This window comes from Nerophis lumbriciformis, linkage group LG07, assembly GCF_033978685.3.
Source record: "Nerophis lumbriciformis linkage group LG07, RoL_Nlum_v2.1, whole genome shotgun sequence".
NCBI classification, from domain to species: domain Eukaryota; kingdom Metazoa; phylum Chordata; class Actinopteri; order Syngnathiformes; family Syngnathidae; genus Nerophis; species Nerophis lumbriciformis.
In genome coordinates, this window is record NC_084554.2 from 6,470,001 (window position 1) to 6,486,747 (window position 16,747).

Consider the following 16,747-nt stretch of genomic DNA (forward strand, 5'->3'; position numbering starts at 1 on the left):
CCATCTTTACCTCCGGTTCCGGTTCCGGTTCACCGTGCGTGACTGCTCGCTGACTGCTCGCTGTTTCGAAAAAGCTAAGTATCGTTCTATTTGTGTGCTTTTAAATTGTTCTGCAGCTTTCTTTATTACTTTCTCAACATATTTAGTAGTACTATTTAACTTGCAAATCACCCGATCTCTGTCTCTCCACCCCTCCCGCAGCTAGCTAGCAGCTAGCTGCTAAGCTAACGAAGCTAGCGCGGAGAAAGGCGTCGCCGGGCGCCGGTCAGAAGGAGTCTACTCCTGCACACCGTGACCAGGACTTCTCGGAAGACAGCAGGAACTTCACTCGGTGACAGAAAACACCGTGAGTATGGCTTCCTGCGCGTCTTGCACCTTACTCACGGAGAGGCTGGCTCTGCTAGAGGGCCGTGTCCGCCAGTTAGAGCAGAGTAATCTCGTAACTTTAGATGTTGCGGACACATCTGCTAGCGTTAGCTGTAGCGAGCTAACTAGCCCAGCATGTAGTAGTCCTAAGCGGCCTACAAGCTACGGTGTACCGGTTGAGACGCATAATAGATTTAGCTCTTTAGCTAGTCCTACACCCCAGTCTACCGGGCACCACACCTTAGTCATAGGGGACTCCATCACCCGAAACATAAAGCTTAGCAAACCAGCCACAATTAAGTGCATCCCGGGGGCCCGAGCACCTGACATAGAGGCTAATCTTAGGGAGCTAACTCGCAACAGGCCTAGTAAACACGTACGACAGGCTAATCGCACCACTAGTTATGCGAATATAGTTGTACACGTTGGCTCCAATGACACTAGAATGAGACAGTCAGAGATTACAAAGAGAAACATAGCCAGGACTTGTGATCTCGCTAGAAAGATGTCCAGGCATCGAGTAATTGTCTCTGGCCCCCTGCCTGCGAGAGGCAATGATGAGAGATATAGCAGATTAGTCTCGCTTAACAAGTGGCTGGCTAGCTTCTGTAGACAACAGGGACTAACGTTTATTGATAATTGGCCCTCTTTCTGGGGCAAACCAGGCTTGCTGATGAGGGACGGCCTTCACCCTAACCAGGAAGGCGCCATCATCCTGTCTAAGAATATAGACTACTGTTTAAGTCACATTTGACTAACTACACTAGAGCAAGCCCGGTCACAGGCAATTACAGAGCCTGCTAGTCCGGGTGAGGAGTCAGTTAAGCTAGAACTAGCCAGCGCCAGGCTGGATAATTCCTGTACGCATAGCAATTTTCTTAGAATAACACACAACTCACATAATGTGTTTTCTGTTGTGAATGTGTCCGGGGTAGATATGCATTCTACTGAGGTGGCAAATCATGATGCGTTTAGTCGATCGCAGCATCAAGCAAACAATCTGAAAATTCCCGTCGTATCAATTCCTAGATATGGTCGAAACTATTTAAAGTGCACTACGTATAATAAACGCAACATTATTAATATTTCTACTACGGATAATTTAAACAAAAACTCGTCAAAACAGCCCAATACTTATAATATGGGCTTTTTAAACATAAGATCATTGTCTCCCAAAACGTTATTAGTTAATGAGGTCATTAGAGACAACAATCTTAACGTCATTGGTCTTAGCGAAACCTGGCTCAAACCAGACGAATTTTTTGCGCTAAATGAGGCATCTCCTCCTAACTATACGAATGCGCATATTGCCCGTCCCCTTAAAAGGGGTGGGGGGGTCGCATTAATATACAATGAAAACTTTAACCTTACCCCTAACCTAAATAATAAATACAAATCGTTTGAGGTGCTTACTATGAGGTCTGTCGCACCGCTGCCTCTCGATATGGCTGTTATCTACCGCCCCCCAGGGCCCTACTCGGACTTTATTAATGAATTCTCAGAGTTCGTTGCTGATCTAGTGACGCACGCAGACAATATAATCATAATGGGGGACTTTAATATCCATATGAATACCCCATCGGACCCTCAGTGCGTGGCGCTCCAGACTATAATTGATAGCTGTGGTCTTACACAAATAATAAATGAACCTACGCATCGCAACGGCAATACGATAGATCTAGTGCTGGTCAGGGGTGTCACCACCTCCAAAGTTATGGTACTCCCGTATACTAAAGTAATGTCCGATCATTACCTTATAAAATTCGAAGTTCTGACTCATTGTCAACAAACTAATAATAATAATAACTGCTATAGCAGCCGCAACATTAATGCCGCCACAACGGTGACTCTTGCTGACCTACTGCCTTCGGTAATGGCACCATTCCCAAATTATGTCGGCTCTATTGATAACCTCACTAACAACTTTGACAATGCCCTGCGCAAAACCATTGATAGTATAGCACCGCTAAAACAAAAAAGGGCCCCTAAAAGGCGCACCCCATGGTTTACAGAGGAAACCAGAGCTCATAAATTATCATGTAGAAAGTTGGAACGCAAATGGCGCGCGACCAAGCTTGAGGTTTTCCATCAAGCATGGAGTGATAGTTTAATATCGTATAAACGCATGCTTACCTTAGCTAAAGCTAAATATTACTCAAATCTCATCCGCCTCAACAAAAACGACCCTAAATTTTTGTTTAGTACAGTAGCATCGCTAACCCAACAAGGGACTCCTCCCAATAACTCCACCCACTCGGCAGATGACTTTATGAATTTCTTTAATAAGAAAATTGAACTCATTAAAAAGGAGATTAAAGACAACGCATCCCAGCTACAACTGGGTTCTATGAACACAGATACAACTGTATCTACGACGGATACTGCAATACAAAATAGTCTCTCTCTTTTTGATGAAATAACATTAGAGGAACTATTACAGCGTGTACGTGGGATAAAACAAACAACATGTTTACTTGACCCACTTCCTGGGAAACTTATCAAGGAGCTTTTTGTATTATTAGGTCCATCAGTGCTAAATATTATAAACTTATCACTTTCCTCTGGCACTGTTCCCCTAGCATTCAAGAAAGCGGTTATTCATCCTCTGCTCAAAAGACCTAACCTTGATCCTGACCTCATGGTAAACTACCGACCGGTGTCCCACCTTCCCTTTATTTCGAAAATCCTCGAAAAAATTGTCGCACAGCAGCTAAATGAACACTTAGTGTCTAACAATCTCTGTGAACCTTTTCAATCCGGTTTCAGGGCAAATCACTCTACGGAGACAGCCCTCGCAAAAATGACTAATGATCTACTGCTGACGATGGATTCTGATGCGTCATCTATGTTGCTGTTTCTTGATCTTAGCGCTGCTTTCGATACCGTCGATCATAATATTTTATTAGAGCGTATCAAAACACGTATTGGTATGTCAGACTTAGCCTTGTCGTGGTTTAACTCTTATCTTACTGACAGGATGCAATGCGTCTCCCATAATAATGTGACCTCTGACTATGTTAAGGTAACGTGCGGAGTTCCTCAGGGTTCGGTTCTTGGCCCTGCACTCTTTAGTGTTTACATGCTGCCGCTAGGCGACATCATACGCAAATACGGTGTTAGCTTTCATTGCTATGCTGATGACACCCAACTCTACATGCCCCTAGGGCTGACCAACACGCCGGATTGTAGTCAGCTGGAGGCGTGTCTTAATGAAATTAAACATTGGATGTCCGCTAACTTCTTGCAACTCAACGCCAAGAAAACGGAAATGCTGATTATCGGTCCTGCTAAACACCGACATTTATTTAATAATACCACCTTAACATTTGACAACCAAACAATTACACAAGGCGAATCAGTAAAGAATCTGGGTATTATCTTCGACCCAACTCTCTCGTTTGAATCACACATTAAGAGTGTTACTAAAACGGCCTTCTTTCATCTCCGTAATATCGCTAAAATTCGTTCTATTTTATCCACTAGCGACGCTGAGATCATTATTCATGCGTTCGTTACGTCTCGTCTCGACTACTGTAACGTATTATTTTCGGGTCTCCCTATGTCTAGCATTAAAAAATTACAGTTGGTACAAAATGCGGCTGCTAGACTTTTGACAAGAACAAGAAAGTTTGATCATATTACGCCTATACTGGCTCACCTGCACTGGCTTCCTGTGCACTTAAGAAGTGACTTTAAGGTTTTACTACTTACGTATAAAATACTACACGGTCTAGCTCCGTCCTATCTTGTCGATTGTATTGTACCATATGTCCCGGCAAGAAATCTGCGTTCAAAGAACTCCGGCTTATTAGTGATTCCCAGAGCCCAAAAAAAGTCTGCGGGCTATAGAGCGTTTTCTATTCGGGCTCCAGTACTATGGAATGCCCTCCCGGTAACAATTAGAGATGCTACCTCAGTAGAAGCATTTAAGTCCCATCTTAAAACTCATTTGTATACTCTAGCCTTTAAATAGCCCCCCTGTTGGACCAGTTGATCTGCCGTTTCTTTTCTTTTCTCCTCTGCTCCCCTTTTCCTTGAGGGGGGGGGGGCACAGGTCCGGTGGCCATGGATGAAGTGCTGGCTGTCCAGAGTCGGGACCCGGGGTGGACCGCTCGCCTGTGCATCGGCTGGGAACATCTCTACGCTGCTGACCCGTCTCCGCTCGGGATGGTGTCCTGCTGGCCCCACTATGGACTGGACTCTTACTATTATGTTGGATCCACTATGGACTGGACTCTCACAATATTATGTCAGACCCACTCGACATCCATTGCTTTCGGTCTCCCCTAGAGGGGGGGGGGTTACCCACATATGCGGTCCTCTCCAAGGTTTCTCATAGTCATTCACATCGACGTCCCACTGGGGTGAGTTTTTCCTTGCCCGTATGTGGGCTTTGTACCGAGGATGTCGTTGTGGCTTGTGCAGCCCTTTGAGACACTTGTGATTTAGGGCTATATAAATAAAGATTGATTGATTGATTGACCTCCATCCACACCTTCTCTCCATCTTTACCTCCATCCACACCTTCTCTCCATCTTTACCTCCATCCACACCTTCTCTCCATCTTTACCTCATCCACACATTCTCTCCATCTTTACCTCCATCCACACCTTCTCTCCATCATTACCTCCATCCACACCTTGTCTCCATCTTTACCTCCATCCACACCTTGTCTCCATCTTTACCTCCATCCACACCTTCTCTCCATCTTTACCTCCATCCACACCTTCTCTCCATCTTTACCTCCATCCACACCTTCTCTCCATCTTTACCTCCATCCACACCTTGTCTCCATCTTTACCTCCATCCACACCTTCTCTCCATCTTTACCTCCATCCACCCCTCCTCTCCATCTTTACCTCCATCCACACTTTCTCTCCATCTTTACCTCCATCCACACCGTCTCTCGATCGTTTCCTCCATCCACACCTTCTCTCCATCTTTACCTCCATCCACACCTTCTCTCTATCTTTACCTCCGTCCACATCTTCTCTCCATCTTTACCTCCATCCACACTTTCTCTCCATCTTTACCTTCATCCACCCATCTTTTCCATCTTTACCTCCATCCACACCGTCTCTCCATCTTTACCTCCATCCACACCTTCTCTACATCTTTACCTCCATCCACACCTCTCCATCTTTACCTCCATCCACACCTTCTCTCCATCTTTACCTCCATCCACACTTTCTCTCCATCTTTACCTCCATCCACACCTTCTCTCCATCTTTACCTCCATCCACACCTTGTCTCCATCTTTACCTCCATCCACACCTTCTCTCCATCTTTACCTCCATCCACCCCTCCTCTCCATCTTTACCTCCATCCACACTTTCTCTCCATCTTTACCTCCATCCACACCGTCTCTCGATCGTTTCCTCCATCCACACCTTCTCTCCATCTTTACCTCCATCCACACCTTCTCTCTATCTTTACCTCCGTCCACATCTTCTCTCCATCTTTACCTCCATCCACACCTTCTCTACATCTTTACCTCCATCCACACCTCTCCATCTTTACCTCCATCCACACCTTCTCTCCATCTTTACCTCCATCCACACTTTCTCTCCATCTTTACCTCCATCCACACCTTCTCTCCATCTTTACCTCCATCCACACCTTGTCTCCATCTTTACCTCCATCCACACCTTCTCTCCATCTTTACCTCCATCCACCCCTCCTCTCCATCTTTACCTCCATCCACACCTTCTCTCCATCTTTACCTCCATCCACACCTTCTCTCTATCTTTACCTCCGTCCACATCTTCTCTCCATCTTTACCTCCATCCACACTTTCTCTCCATCTTTACCTTCATCCACCCATCTTTTCCATCTTTACCTCCATCCACACCGTCTCTCCATCTTTACCTCCATCCACACCTTCTCTACATCTTTACCTCCATCCACACCTCTCTATCTTTACCTCCATCCACACCTTCTCTCCATCTTTACCTCCATCCACACCGTCTCTCCATCTTTACCTCCATCCACACCTTCTCTCCATCTTTACCTCCATCCACACCTTCTCTCCATCTTTACCTCCATCCACACCGTCTCTCCATCTTTACCTCCATCCACACCTTCTCTCCATCTTTACCTCCATCCACACCTTCTCTCCATCTTTACCTCCATCCACACCTTCTCTCCATCTTTACCTCATCCACACATTCTCTCCATCTTTACCTCCATCCACACCTTCTCTCCATCTTTACCTCCATCCACACCTTCTCTCCATCTTTACCTCCATCCACACCTTGTCTCCATCTTTACCTCCATCCACACCTTGTCTCCATCTTTACCTCCATCCACACCTTCTCTCCATCTTTACCTCCATCCACACCTTCTCCCCACGTTGTCTTCTGTTCACACGTGACATCACTTCCTGTGCAGAGCTTCCAGAGGTGTTCCTCCTCCAGAAGACGCCATCCTCTCCAGTCACCTGCATGGCGACAGGTTTCTACCCCGACTTAGCCGACCTGTTTTGGAGGAAAGACGGCGAGCAGATCTTCGAGGACGTGGAGCACGGAGAGCTGCTCCCCAACCACGACGGAACCTTCCAGATGTCGGTGGAGCTGAAAGTGGAGGTGACGGCCGAGGTGGAGGGCAAGTACGAATGTGTGTTCCAGCTGTCTGGCGTCAAGGAGGACCTGGTCACCAAGCTGGAGAGAAGAAGCATCCTGAGCAACGCAAGCCATGAAGGTGAGAAAGACACATTTAGTTGGAGATGTTTCCCATCACAAGTCCACCTGTCACCATTATTGATCCATGTCACCATGACAACGCTTGACGTCTGCATGCAAAGTAGTCATGAAGGTTTCCTCTTCATGCTTTGTCACTCCACTTGTGCTTTTTTGCTCTCCACAGACAACTGGAGCGTCGCCCTCGCTGCCACGGCGGCGGTCGTCGCTGTGGCGGCCGTCCTGGCGGCCATCATCATCGTCATGGTCAGGCGTCAGAGAAACAGACAAGGTGAGGGACACCAATGTCCTCCGTCTTCTTCTTCTTCTTCTTCTTCTCGGTCCAGGCCGTGAGTTGATGCTTTCATCCGGGCTGCATGTTTTAGTTGCCTTCCAGCCAAACACTCAAAGATCCACAGAGACGGAGCGCACACTCTCACATAGAAACACGTGAGGAAAAAGTCCATTTCACCTTGTTTCACTTTCATTTCAGCCCAGTACGATCCAGCTCGTAAGTAAAACATCTTTTCTTTGAGCCGCAAGAAACAAAGCCGTGGTGAAGCGTCACTCACATGGAGGTCTGATGTGGACCTTTGTTACAAGTTTAGCCTGAAAATCCCAACTTGAGCTGACTCCTTCACAATAAAAGACCCTCCTGTGAGCACACGCAATACAAAGTGTGGCATATCTCACGTTTGACATGAGTCCTCATGATGAGGATCAGCCAAATGAGACCTCAAGTGTGCTGACTCATCAAGAAGGTATCCTAGTCAGGAAGTAGAAGAGCAGCACTCTGCTTCTTCATGTTTCCAAGTCACACCTCAAAGATCTGATGTGAGTGACGAGGCACCTTCTGGATGTTCTTCCTTCACCGTTTGCGTTTGTCCCGCAGCTCGCCACGGCGGCGTGGAGCTCTCCGAGAGGGTGGCGGCTGAAGGCTGAGTAAGTCTGCACCTCCAAATGTTCTTGTGTGAAGATGATGTTCAACTTGCTTCTGTTGGGAATGTGCTGAGTCATCTTCTTCCTCCAGGATGCTTTGTGCACTGGAACACAGAGAGATGTCTCCATCGCTGAGGGACGTCATGGAGATGTGCTTTGTTCTTCATCCCACTGCTCCTCACGCTATTCCATCTACTCTTCTTTGGCCGTTAAAATACTTTCAACATCAAACGTTGGTGGCTAGAAAATCATTCGGGGCTCACGTTTCATGGCCTTGACATCATGACGAGGATTTCTTCTTTCTTTGAATGGCCGCTGCTTATGATCAATATCACATTGTGTCACATCTCTGTCAATAAATCCGTTTGTTCTCCACTCGCCTCGCACTGCTTTCTTGGCGACCAGGGAGGCTCTCGCTCATAACAATGGTAGAAATAGCTCATTTTTATTTATCTTGTATTTTTTCATTTCAACACTTAAATCCCTAGATCAGTTTCAGGTTCATCTGTCCATATCATATTCTTTTTTTAATATTTTATGCCCTTTTTGTCAAAAACCTAAACCACTAAATAATCATTTTTACTAAACGTAATTGCAATCTTAAATAGGTCAATAATTCATAACATCATTGATTTTAATTCATTCAATTTTGAGCAATGACAATTTAAAAAATGGCATAAAAATGTTAAAAATGTATTTATTTTTTTACTTTCAACACTTAAGTCTTTGATAAACTTCAGATCCATCCCTCGTTTCTGTGACGACCTGTCACGTCAGGTGTCACATGGTCTGTTTGCATTTGTGTTTATCTACGAGTCAGCGCTCTTATTTTGGTCCCACTTCCTGTTTGTCTCCCTGAGCGCTTTTCCCTCCTCACCTGTCGCTGATTGGCAGCCTGGCCACACCTGGTCATGGGGTGAGGGTGATGGGTCAAATGCAGAGGATAATCTCACCACACCTAGTGTGTGTGTGACAATCATTGCTACTTTAACTTGAACTAACCAGCTGGCTTCTATTTATGCCTGCCTCGCCCTCCAGTCAGGGCTCAAGGATTGTTTTGTTAAAGGTTACTCTGGTTTGCTGTATGCTGCTTATGCTTCTGTGCACTTCCCTGCTGCACCTCCTTGTGCTCCCTGTGGGAATTAAAGACTCTCACCTGCACGTCGTCCTCCTGTCTCCTGCATCTTGGGGTCACAACTAGAGCAGCCATGCGAGTACGTGACAGCTTCTTCATTTTTATTTGTTTTTGCCCTTTTAGTCAAAAACCTTTTGCTTTTAAGGCAAACACAAAATATCCAATATTTTCCCGGAAAAATATTTTGAAGTCAAATGTTTTAAGTGACGTAATTGGAGCCTTGAATAGTTTAAATAAGTGATAATAACATCAAATTTGATTCATTATTATTTTTGAGCAATGACAGCTTTAAAGAGAAAACAACCTGCATGGCAGCTTTATTACAATCAACACTGCAACTTTTCTTTGTTACAATTCACCTCTTTTATTACACTATTTGTTTTTTATATATATTATTTGTAGAATGTGTCGTGGGCCGTTAAAAGATTAGCTGCGGGCAGCAAATTCCGCCAAAGAATGTTTTCATTGGGTTATCCCACAAAATGAAACAGAAAATCTTGATATTGCTTTTACTTCTGCTATCAGGCAATGTGCAACCAAATCCAGGACCCAGCTTCAATAACATCAGTACTGCTGATGAATTTAGAGCCGGGTCAGGCCTCCATTTCAATAATAGGAGTCTCCTGCCAAAATTAGACTTAGTCAAAATCTGGATTCCAGCAAGAAAATGCAGACTTCCTTATCTTATCTTAAGGTGGCTAAGTAAAGCAGTCTCTGACAAGGACGTTGCTATTAATGCATATAATGTCTTCCCATGCCATCGTCCTGGAAAAGGTGGAGGAGTGGCCATATATTTAAAAAACACATTTCTTGTTATCTTATTGTCAATCACTAAAGCAGTGGTTCTTAACCTGGGTTCCATGGAACCCTAGGGGTTCGGTGAGTCGGCCTCAGGGGTTCGGCGGAGGTCAAGACACACCCGACTCATCGTGTAAACACAAACTTCTCCCTATCGGCGTATTACGGATACGGCAACAGCTGACTGATTTGCAGGTGTGTAATTTGTTGTGAGTTTATGCACTGTGTTGGTTTTGTTCTTTGAACAAGGTGATGTTCATGCACGCTTCATTTTATGCACCAGTACAAAAAACATGGTAACACTTTAGTATGGGGAACATATTCACCATTAATTAGTTGCTTATTAAGCTGCAAATTAGTAACATATTGGCTCTTAACTAGTCATTATTAAGTACTTATTAACGCCTTATTCGGCATGGCCTTATTATAACCCTAACCCTCTAACCCTGACCCTAACCCATTCTTGCCAATTCTCCCGATTTTCCCGGGAGACTCCCGAATTTCAGTGCCCCTCCCGTAAATCTCCTGGGACAACCATTCTCCCGAATTTCTCCCGATTTCCACCCGGACAACAATATTGGGGGCGTGCCTTAAAGGCACTGCCTTTAGCGTTCTTTACATCCTGTCTTCACGTCCGCTGTTCCTCCAAACAAACAGCGTGCCGGCCTAGTCACACAATATTTGCCATGGAGGTCACACTGACGGTGGCCGTATGAACAAGTTTAACACTGTTACAAATATGCGCCACACTGTGAACCCACACCAAACAAGAATGACAAACTTTCGGGAGAACATCCGCACCGTAACACAACATAAACACAACAGAACAAATACCCAGAACCCCTTGCAGCACCAACTCCTCCGGGACGCTACAATATACACCCCCCCTTAATTGATGATGTAGAGCAGGGTTGGCCAACCAGTCAGAGACTAAGAGCCACTTTTTTTTACTGTGTTACTGCAAAGAGCCACATCCTACACATGAGCACACATGAACATCACCCCATCCCTTCCTCACGCGCACACACACACACACACACACACACACACACACACACACACACACACACACACACACACACACACAGACCTCTGCTCAGCCAGATATACTGTAAATGTCACACACCAACATGACTCCTACAGTACTAAGACCACAGGCCAGTTATTTTCAACAATTAACATTGTGTGCACTGTCTCACACACACATACTTGCCAACCTTGAGACCTCCAATTTCGGGAGGTGGGGGGTGGGTGGCGTGGTCTGGGGTGGGGTGGGGGCGTGGTTAAGAGGAGAGGAGCATATTTACAGCTAGAATTCACCAACTCGAGTATTTCATATATATATATATATATATATATATATATATATATATATATATATATATATATATATATATATATATGTATGAAATACTTGAATTTCAGTGAATTCTAGCTATATATATATTTATTTATTTTATTATGTATATAAATAAAAGAAATACTTGAATTTCAGTGTTCATTTATTTACACATATACACACACATAACACTCATCTACTCATTGTTATACTTGAAAGTACAATGCAATACAATTCCGGGGCAATGGCACCTATCAAATACACAGTAATGAAAACACAGTTGTTCTACTAACTGTACTGTGTGTTATGAGAGTAGAGTATGTGTGTGTGTGGCCCTTTAATAGGTGAGCATGTGAGGGGAGTGACGTCAGTGAGTGTGTGGGCGAGAGAAGAGAGGGAGCGGTAGCGTGAGTGCGGGGAGGGACTAGTTGGTTTTGTGTTGGATTGGCTGTGTGCAAGCAATCAATAAAGCAAGATTTGCAACTAATCGCTGGACTCATCATTCACCCTAAAGTCGTCCGCTGTGGAGACCCACTGCCGGGTAAGGTGAAGGGTGTTGCCCCGAGCATACATCGGCCCTGGAGAAGTGTCTCCCCTGCGCTCTTCGACTACGGTCTCGTTCTTCTGCTTGGTCTCCACACAATATATGCAATATTTTTTCCACATAAAACATTTTAAAGTGAATGTTTTTAAGTAATAATTCATTGTAACATAGATTTTTTGTATTTTTTTTTTTTTTTGAGCAATGGCAAAAAAAATAAAAATAAACAAAGACAAAAGAAAAAAAAAACAGCCTGCATGGCAGCTTTTGTGTCAACATTGCAACTTTTTCTAGTTAGATTTCACCTCATTCCACTTTTTTAAAATGTTTTTTTTAATTTTTGCAGTACTATCAATTTTGCAATTTTTGCAGAATGTGTGGGGGGCCGGTAAACGATTAGCTGCGGGCCGCAAATGGCCCCCGGGCCGCACTTTGGACATCTCTGGCATAGAGTAAGCTAAAGTGACGCTGAAGATTTGAAGCTTTGAAATGCGCTAATGACCCCTGACGTATAAGGCAGAATGGCTTGCCATTACGTTCAACAAAAAAATATAAACTCTCCCACTCTGTTCAAATTCCCTGTGTTCTTCTTATTTTCCTTTTGCTGTGCTTTTTTTCCCTGCCATTTTGAGAGTGAACTTGTCACAAATGGTTTACTACTGTGATCTCACGCACATGCACCTTTGACCTCACTCAAACCGGCTTCGGCTTCTTCTTCTTCTTCTTATGTGCAACTCTAACCGGCTTAAGCCGGGCGAAAAAAGTAATCCGAGTATTGTAATCCAAGTATTTCCTTTTTTTTTCGTGATGAGCACGATCACGGCCGATAGAAGAGGCCGCGTGTTGAACGCCACGGTGTTTTACAAGCTGGATTTTGAGAAAACGCCCTCTTTGTGCTAAGCGGAAGTCAATGAAGCGGCCGTGTGTCTCGGTCGTGCTGCATTTTGGGAAATGTAGTGTTTTTCGTCCCGGCGAACGCCAGGGACAGTAGATATACTACAGTACAGTAACACAGCAACGTGGGCCTCCGACATCAAAAAGTTTGTTTCGTCTACACCTCGTGGGCACTAATAGATTTTAAAAAATTTTTTTATGTATATACAAACCCCGTTTCCATATGAGTTGGGAAATTGTGTTAGATGTAAATATAAACGGAATACAATGATTTGCAAATCATTTTCAACCCATATTCAGTTGAATATGCTACAAAGACAACACTGATAAACTTTTTTTTTTTTGCAAATAATCATTAACTTTAGAATTTGATGCCAGCAACACGTGACAAAGAAGTTGGGAAAGGTGTCAATAAATACTGATAAAGTTGAGGAATGCTCATCAAACACTTATTTGGAACATCCCACAGGTGAACAGGCAAATTGGGAACAGGTGGGTGCCATGATTGAGTATAAAAGTAGATTCCATGAAATGCTCAGTCATTCACAAACAAGGATGGGGCGAGGGTCACCACTTTGTCAACAAATGCGTGAGCAAATTGTTGAACAGTTTAAGAAAAACCTTTCTCAACCAGCTATTGCAAGGAATTTAGGAATTTCACCATCTACGGTCCGTAATATCATCAAAGGGTTCAGAGAATCTGGAGAAATCACTGCACGTAAGCAGCTAAGCCTGTGACCTTGGATCCCTCAGGCTGTACTTAATCAACAAGCGACATCTGTAAAGGATATCACCACATGGGCTCAGGAACACTTCAGAAACCCACTGTCAGTAACTACAGTTGGTTGCTACATCTGTAAGTGCAAGTTAAAACTCTCCTATGCGAGGCGAAAACCGTTTATCAACAACACCCAGAAATGCCGTCGGCTTCCCTGGGCCTGAGCTCATCTAAGATGGACTGATACAAAGTGGAAAAGTGTTCTGTGGTCTGACGAGTCCACATTTCAAATTGTTTTTGGAAACTGTGGACGTCGTGTCCTCCGGACCAAAGAGGAAAAGAACCATCCGGATTGTTATCGGCGCAAAGTTGAAAAGCCAGCATGGGGGTGTATTAGTGCCCAAGACATGGGTAACTTACACATCTGTGAAGGCGCCATTAATACAGGTTTTGAGCAACATATGTTGGCATCCAAGCAACGTTACCATGGTCCTGCCCCTGCTTATTTCAGCAAGACAATGCCAAGCCACGTGTTACATCAACGTGGCTTCATAGTAAAAGAGTGCGGGTACTAGACTGGCCTGCCTGTAGTCCAGACCTGTCTCCCATTGAAAATGTGTGGTGCATTATGAAGCCTAAAATAGCACAACGGAGACCCCCGGACTGTTGAACAACTTAAGCTGTACATCAAGCAAGAATGGGAATGAATTCCACCTGAGAAGCTTAAAAAAATGTGTCTCCTCAGTTCCCAAACGTTTACTGAGTGTTGTTAAAAGGAAAGGCCATGTAACACAGTGGTGAACATGCCCTTTCCCAACTTCTTTGTCACGTGTTGTAGCCATGAAGTTCTAAGTTAATCATTATTTGCAAAAAAATAAATAAAGTTTATGAGTTTGAACATCAAATATCTTGTCTTTGTAGTGCATTCAATTGAATATGGGTTGAAAAGGATTTGCAAATCATTGTATTCCGTTTATATTTACATCCAACACAATTTCCCAACTCATATGGAAACGGGGTTTGTATTTTTAAATTTGTAATTTTTTTTTTTAATTTACATTTTTTCTAATAGAGTTAAGAGCCGCATGAAACCAGCCAAAGAGCCGCATGAGGCTCGCAAGCCATGGGTTGGCTAGCCCTGGTCTAGAGTCCCATTAGGCTACGGTTTACTTACCTGAATCGGTGCAGAAAGGTTTAGCGGCAAATATAAAAGCGACCATTAAAAAAGATATTTCAAATGGGATGGAGTGGATTTTTACACTCTTAATAAAAATATTGTTTTTGAAGATTGAAAGCATTTATCATCAGCAAGACGTTACTGACCTCACTTCATTTGACACTCACAAGCATTTAGAGAAGAAACCATTAGATGCACCAATGTCTTTACATCTGAGGGCTCCACTAATTAAACATTAAGTTTAAAGGGGAACATTATCACAATTCCAGAAGGGTTAAAACCATTAAAAATCAGTTCCCAGTGGCTTATTTTATTTTTCGAAGTTTTTTTCAAAATTTTACCCATCACGCAATATCCCTAAAAAAAGCTTCAAAGTGCCTGATTTTAACCATCGTTATATACACCCGTCCATTTTCCTGTGACGTCACATAGTGATGCCAACACAAACAAACATGGCGCATAGAACAGCAAGCTATAGCGACATTAGCTCGGATTCAGACTCGGATTTCAGCGGCTTAAGCGATTCAACAGATTACGCATGTATTGAAACGGATGGTTGTAGTGTGGAGGCAGGTAGCGAAAACGAAATTGAAGAAGAAACTGAAGCTATTGAGCCATATCGGTTTGAACCGTATGCAAGCGAAACCCACGAAAACGACACGACAGCCAGCGACACGGGAGAAAACGAGGACGAATTCGGCGATCGCCTTCTAACCAACGATTGGTATGTGTTTGTTTGGCATTAAAGGAAACTAACAGCTATGAACTAGGTTTACAGCATATGAAATACATTTGGCAACAACATGCACTTTGAGAGTGCAGACAGCCCAGTTTTCATCAATTGATATATTCTGTAGACATACCCTCTCTAGCTCTCTTTTCCTGAAAGCTGATCTATCCAGTTTTGAAGTTGATGTCAGCAGGCCAGGGAAGCTAGGGTCGATATTCTTCTCTTGATCATCTTCGGTGGCATAAGGGACGGTGTGAGCCAAGACATCCAGGGGGTTTAGCTCGCTCGTCTGCGGGAACAAACTGCCGCCATTGCTTGCCGTGCTACCGAGGTCCTTTGTCCCTGAATTGCTCACACACTCCGGCAGATTCAATGGGGGTCTGGCGGCAGATTTCTTTGACTTTATCGTTGGAAATGCATCTGCTTTAAGTGTCGCAGGATATCCACACATTCTTGCCATCTCTGTCGTAGCATAGCTTTCATCGGTAAAGTGTGCGGAACAAACGTCCAATTTCTTGCCACTTTCGCATCTTTGGGCCACTGGTGCAACTTGAAACCGTCCCTGTTCGTGTTGTTACACCCTCCGACAACACACCGACGAGGCATGATGTCTCCGAGGTACGGAAAACAGTCGAAAAAACGGAAAATAACAGAGCTGATTTGACTCTGTGTTTGTAATGTGCAGTGTTGGGACTAACGCAGTGGTTCTCAAACTTTTTTTGTCATCCCCCACTTTGGACAAGGGGGAGTTTTCAAGCCCCACCTGCCCCCATCGCCCCAACAGAACGCTAATGCCAAGCTTAACCTTTTCAAATTTATTGAACATCAAGTAACATCAAGTTGTATACATTCAAACTCAATAACATAACATAAAATCAAGTTCAATAATAAATAAAATAACTGTGCAGCTGTGGTATAACTTGCATCAAGTTCAATAATAAATAAAATAACTAAGCATGACTGACACCAGGTCTATTGCAGCGGGGAGAATGAGCTGCTCAGCAATTGTGTGAGGTGTCATGTACTGTTTTGTCATGTCCGAGCCACCGTAGCATGTGTTCAGTGTGTGACGTCACGGGAGGGAGGGAGAGTTTGGACTCTCGAAGTTGTTAATAAACGGGAGCGATCCGAGGCATTGAGTTGAAACGTGTTGCCTGATTATTATTAAATTAAGACACCTAAATAAGCACATAGGGGCCCTAAGCAAAATTTGACTTTGGGGCCCTCTATTTCTGCCATCCATCCATCCATTTTCTACCGCTTATTCCCTTTGGGGTCGCGGGGGGCGCTGGAGCCTATCTCAGCTACAATCGGGCGGAAGGCGGGGTACACCCTGGACAAGTCGCCACCTCATCGCAGGGCCAACACAGATAGACAGACAACATTCACACTCACATCCACACACTAGGGCCAATTTAGTGTTGCCAATCAAC

General features: G+C 44.2%; 2 protein-coding genes across 3 annotated transcripts in view; both read left to right on the forward strand.

The window, feature by feature from the left end:
- The window catches only part of LOC133609156 (major histocompatibility complex class I-related gene protein-like), an 11,455-nt gene extending 3,470 nt beyond the window's left edge, over positions 1-7,985 (forward strand). The window contains exons 2-3 of the mRNA XM_072913562.1: positions 6,757-7,065; positions 7,936-7,985. Of these exons, the coding sequence (XP_072769663.1) occupies positions 6,757-7,065; positions 7,936-7,985 (359 nt within the window). The remainder of the gene's footprint in view (positions 1-6,756; positions 7,066-7,935) is intronic.
- Positions 1-16,747, forward strand: part of LOC133609863 (SCAN domain-containing protein 3-like) — a 229,434-nt gene that overhangs the window by 105,350 nt on the left and 107,337 nt on the right. The window lies entirely within an intron of this gene.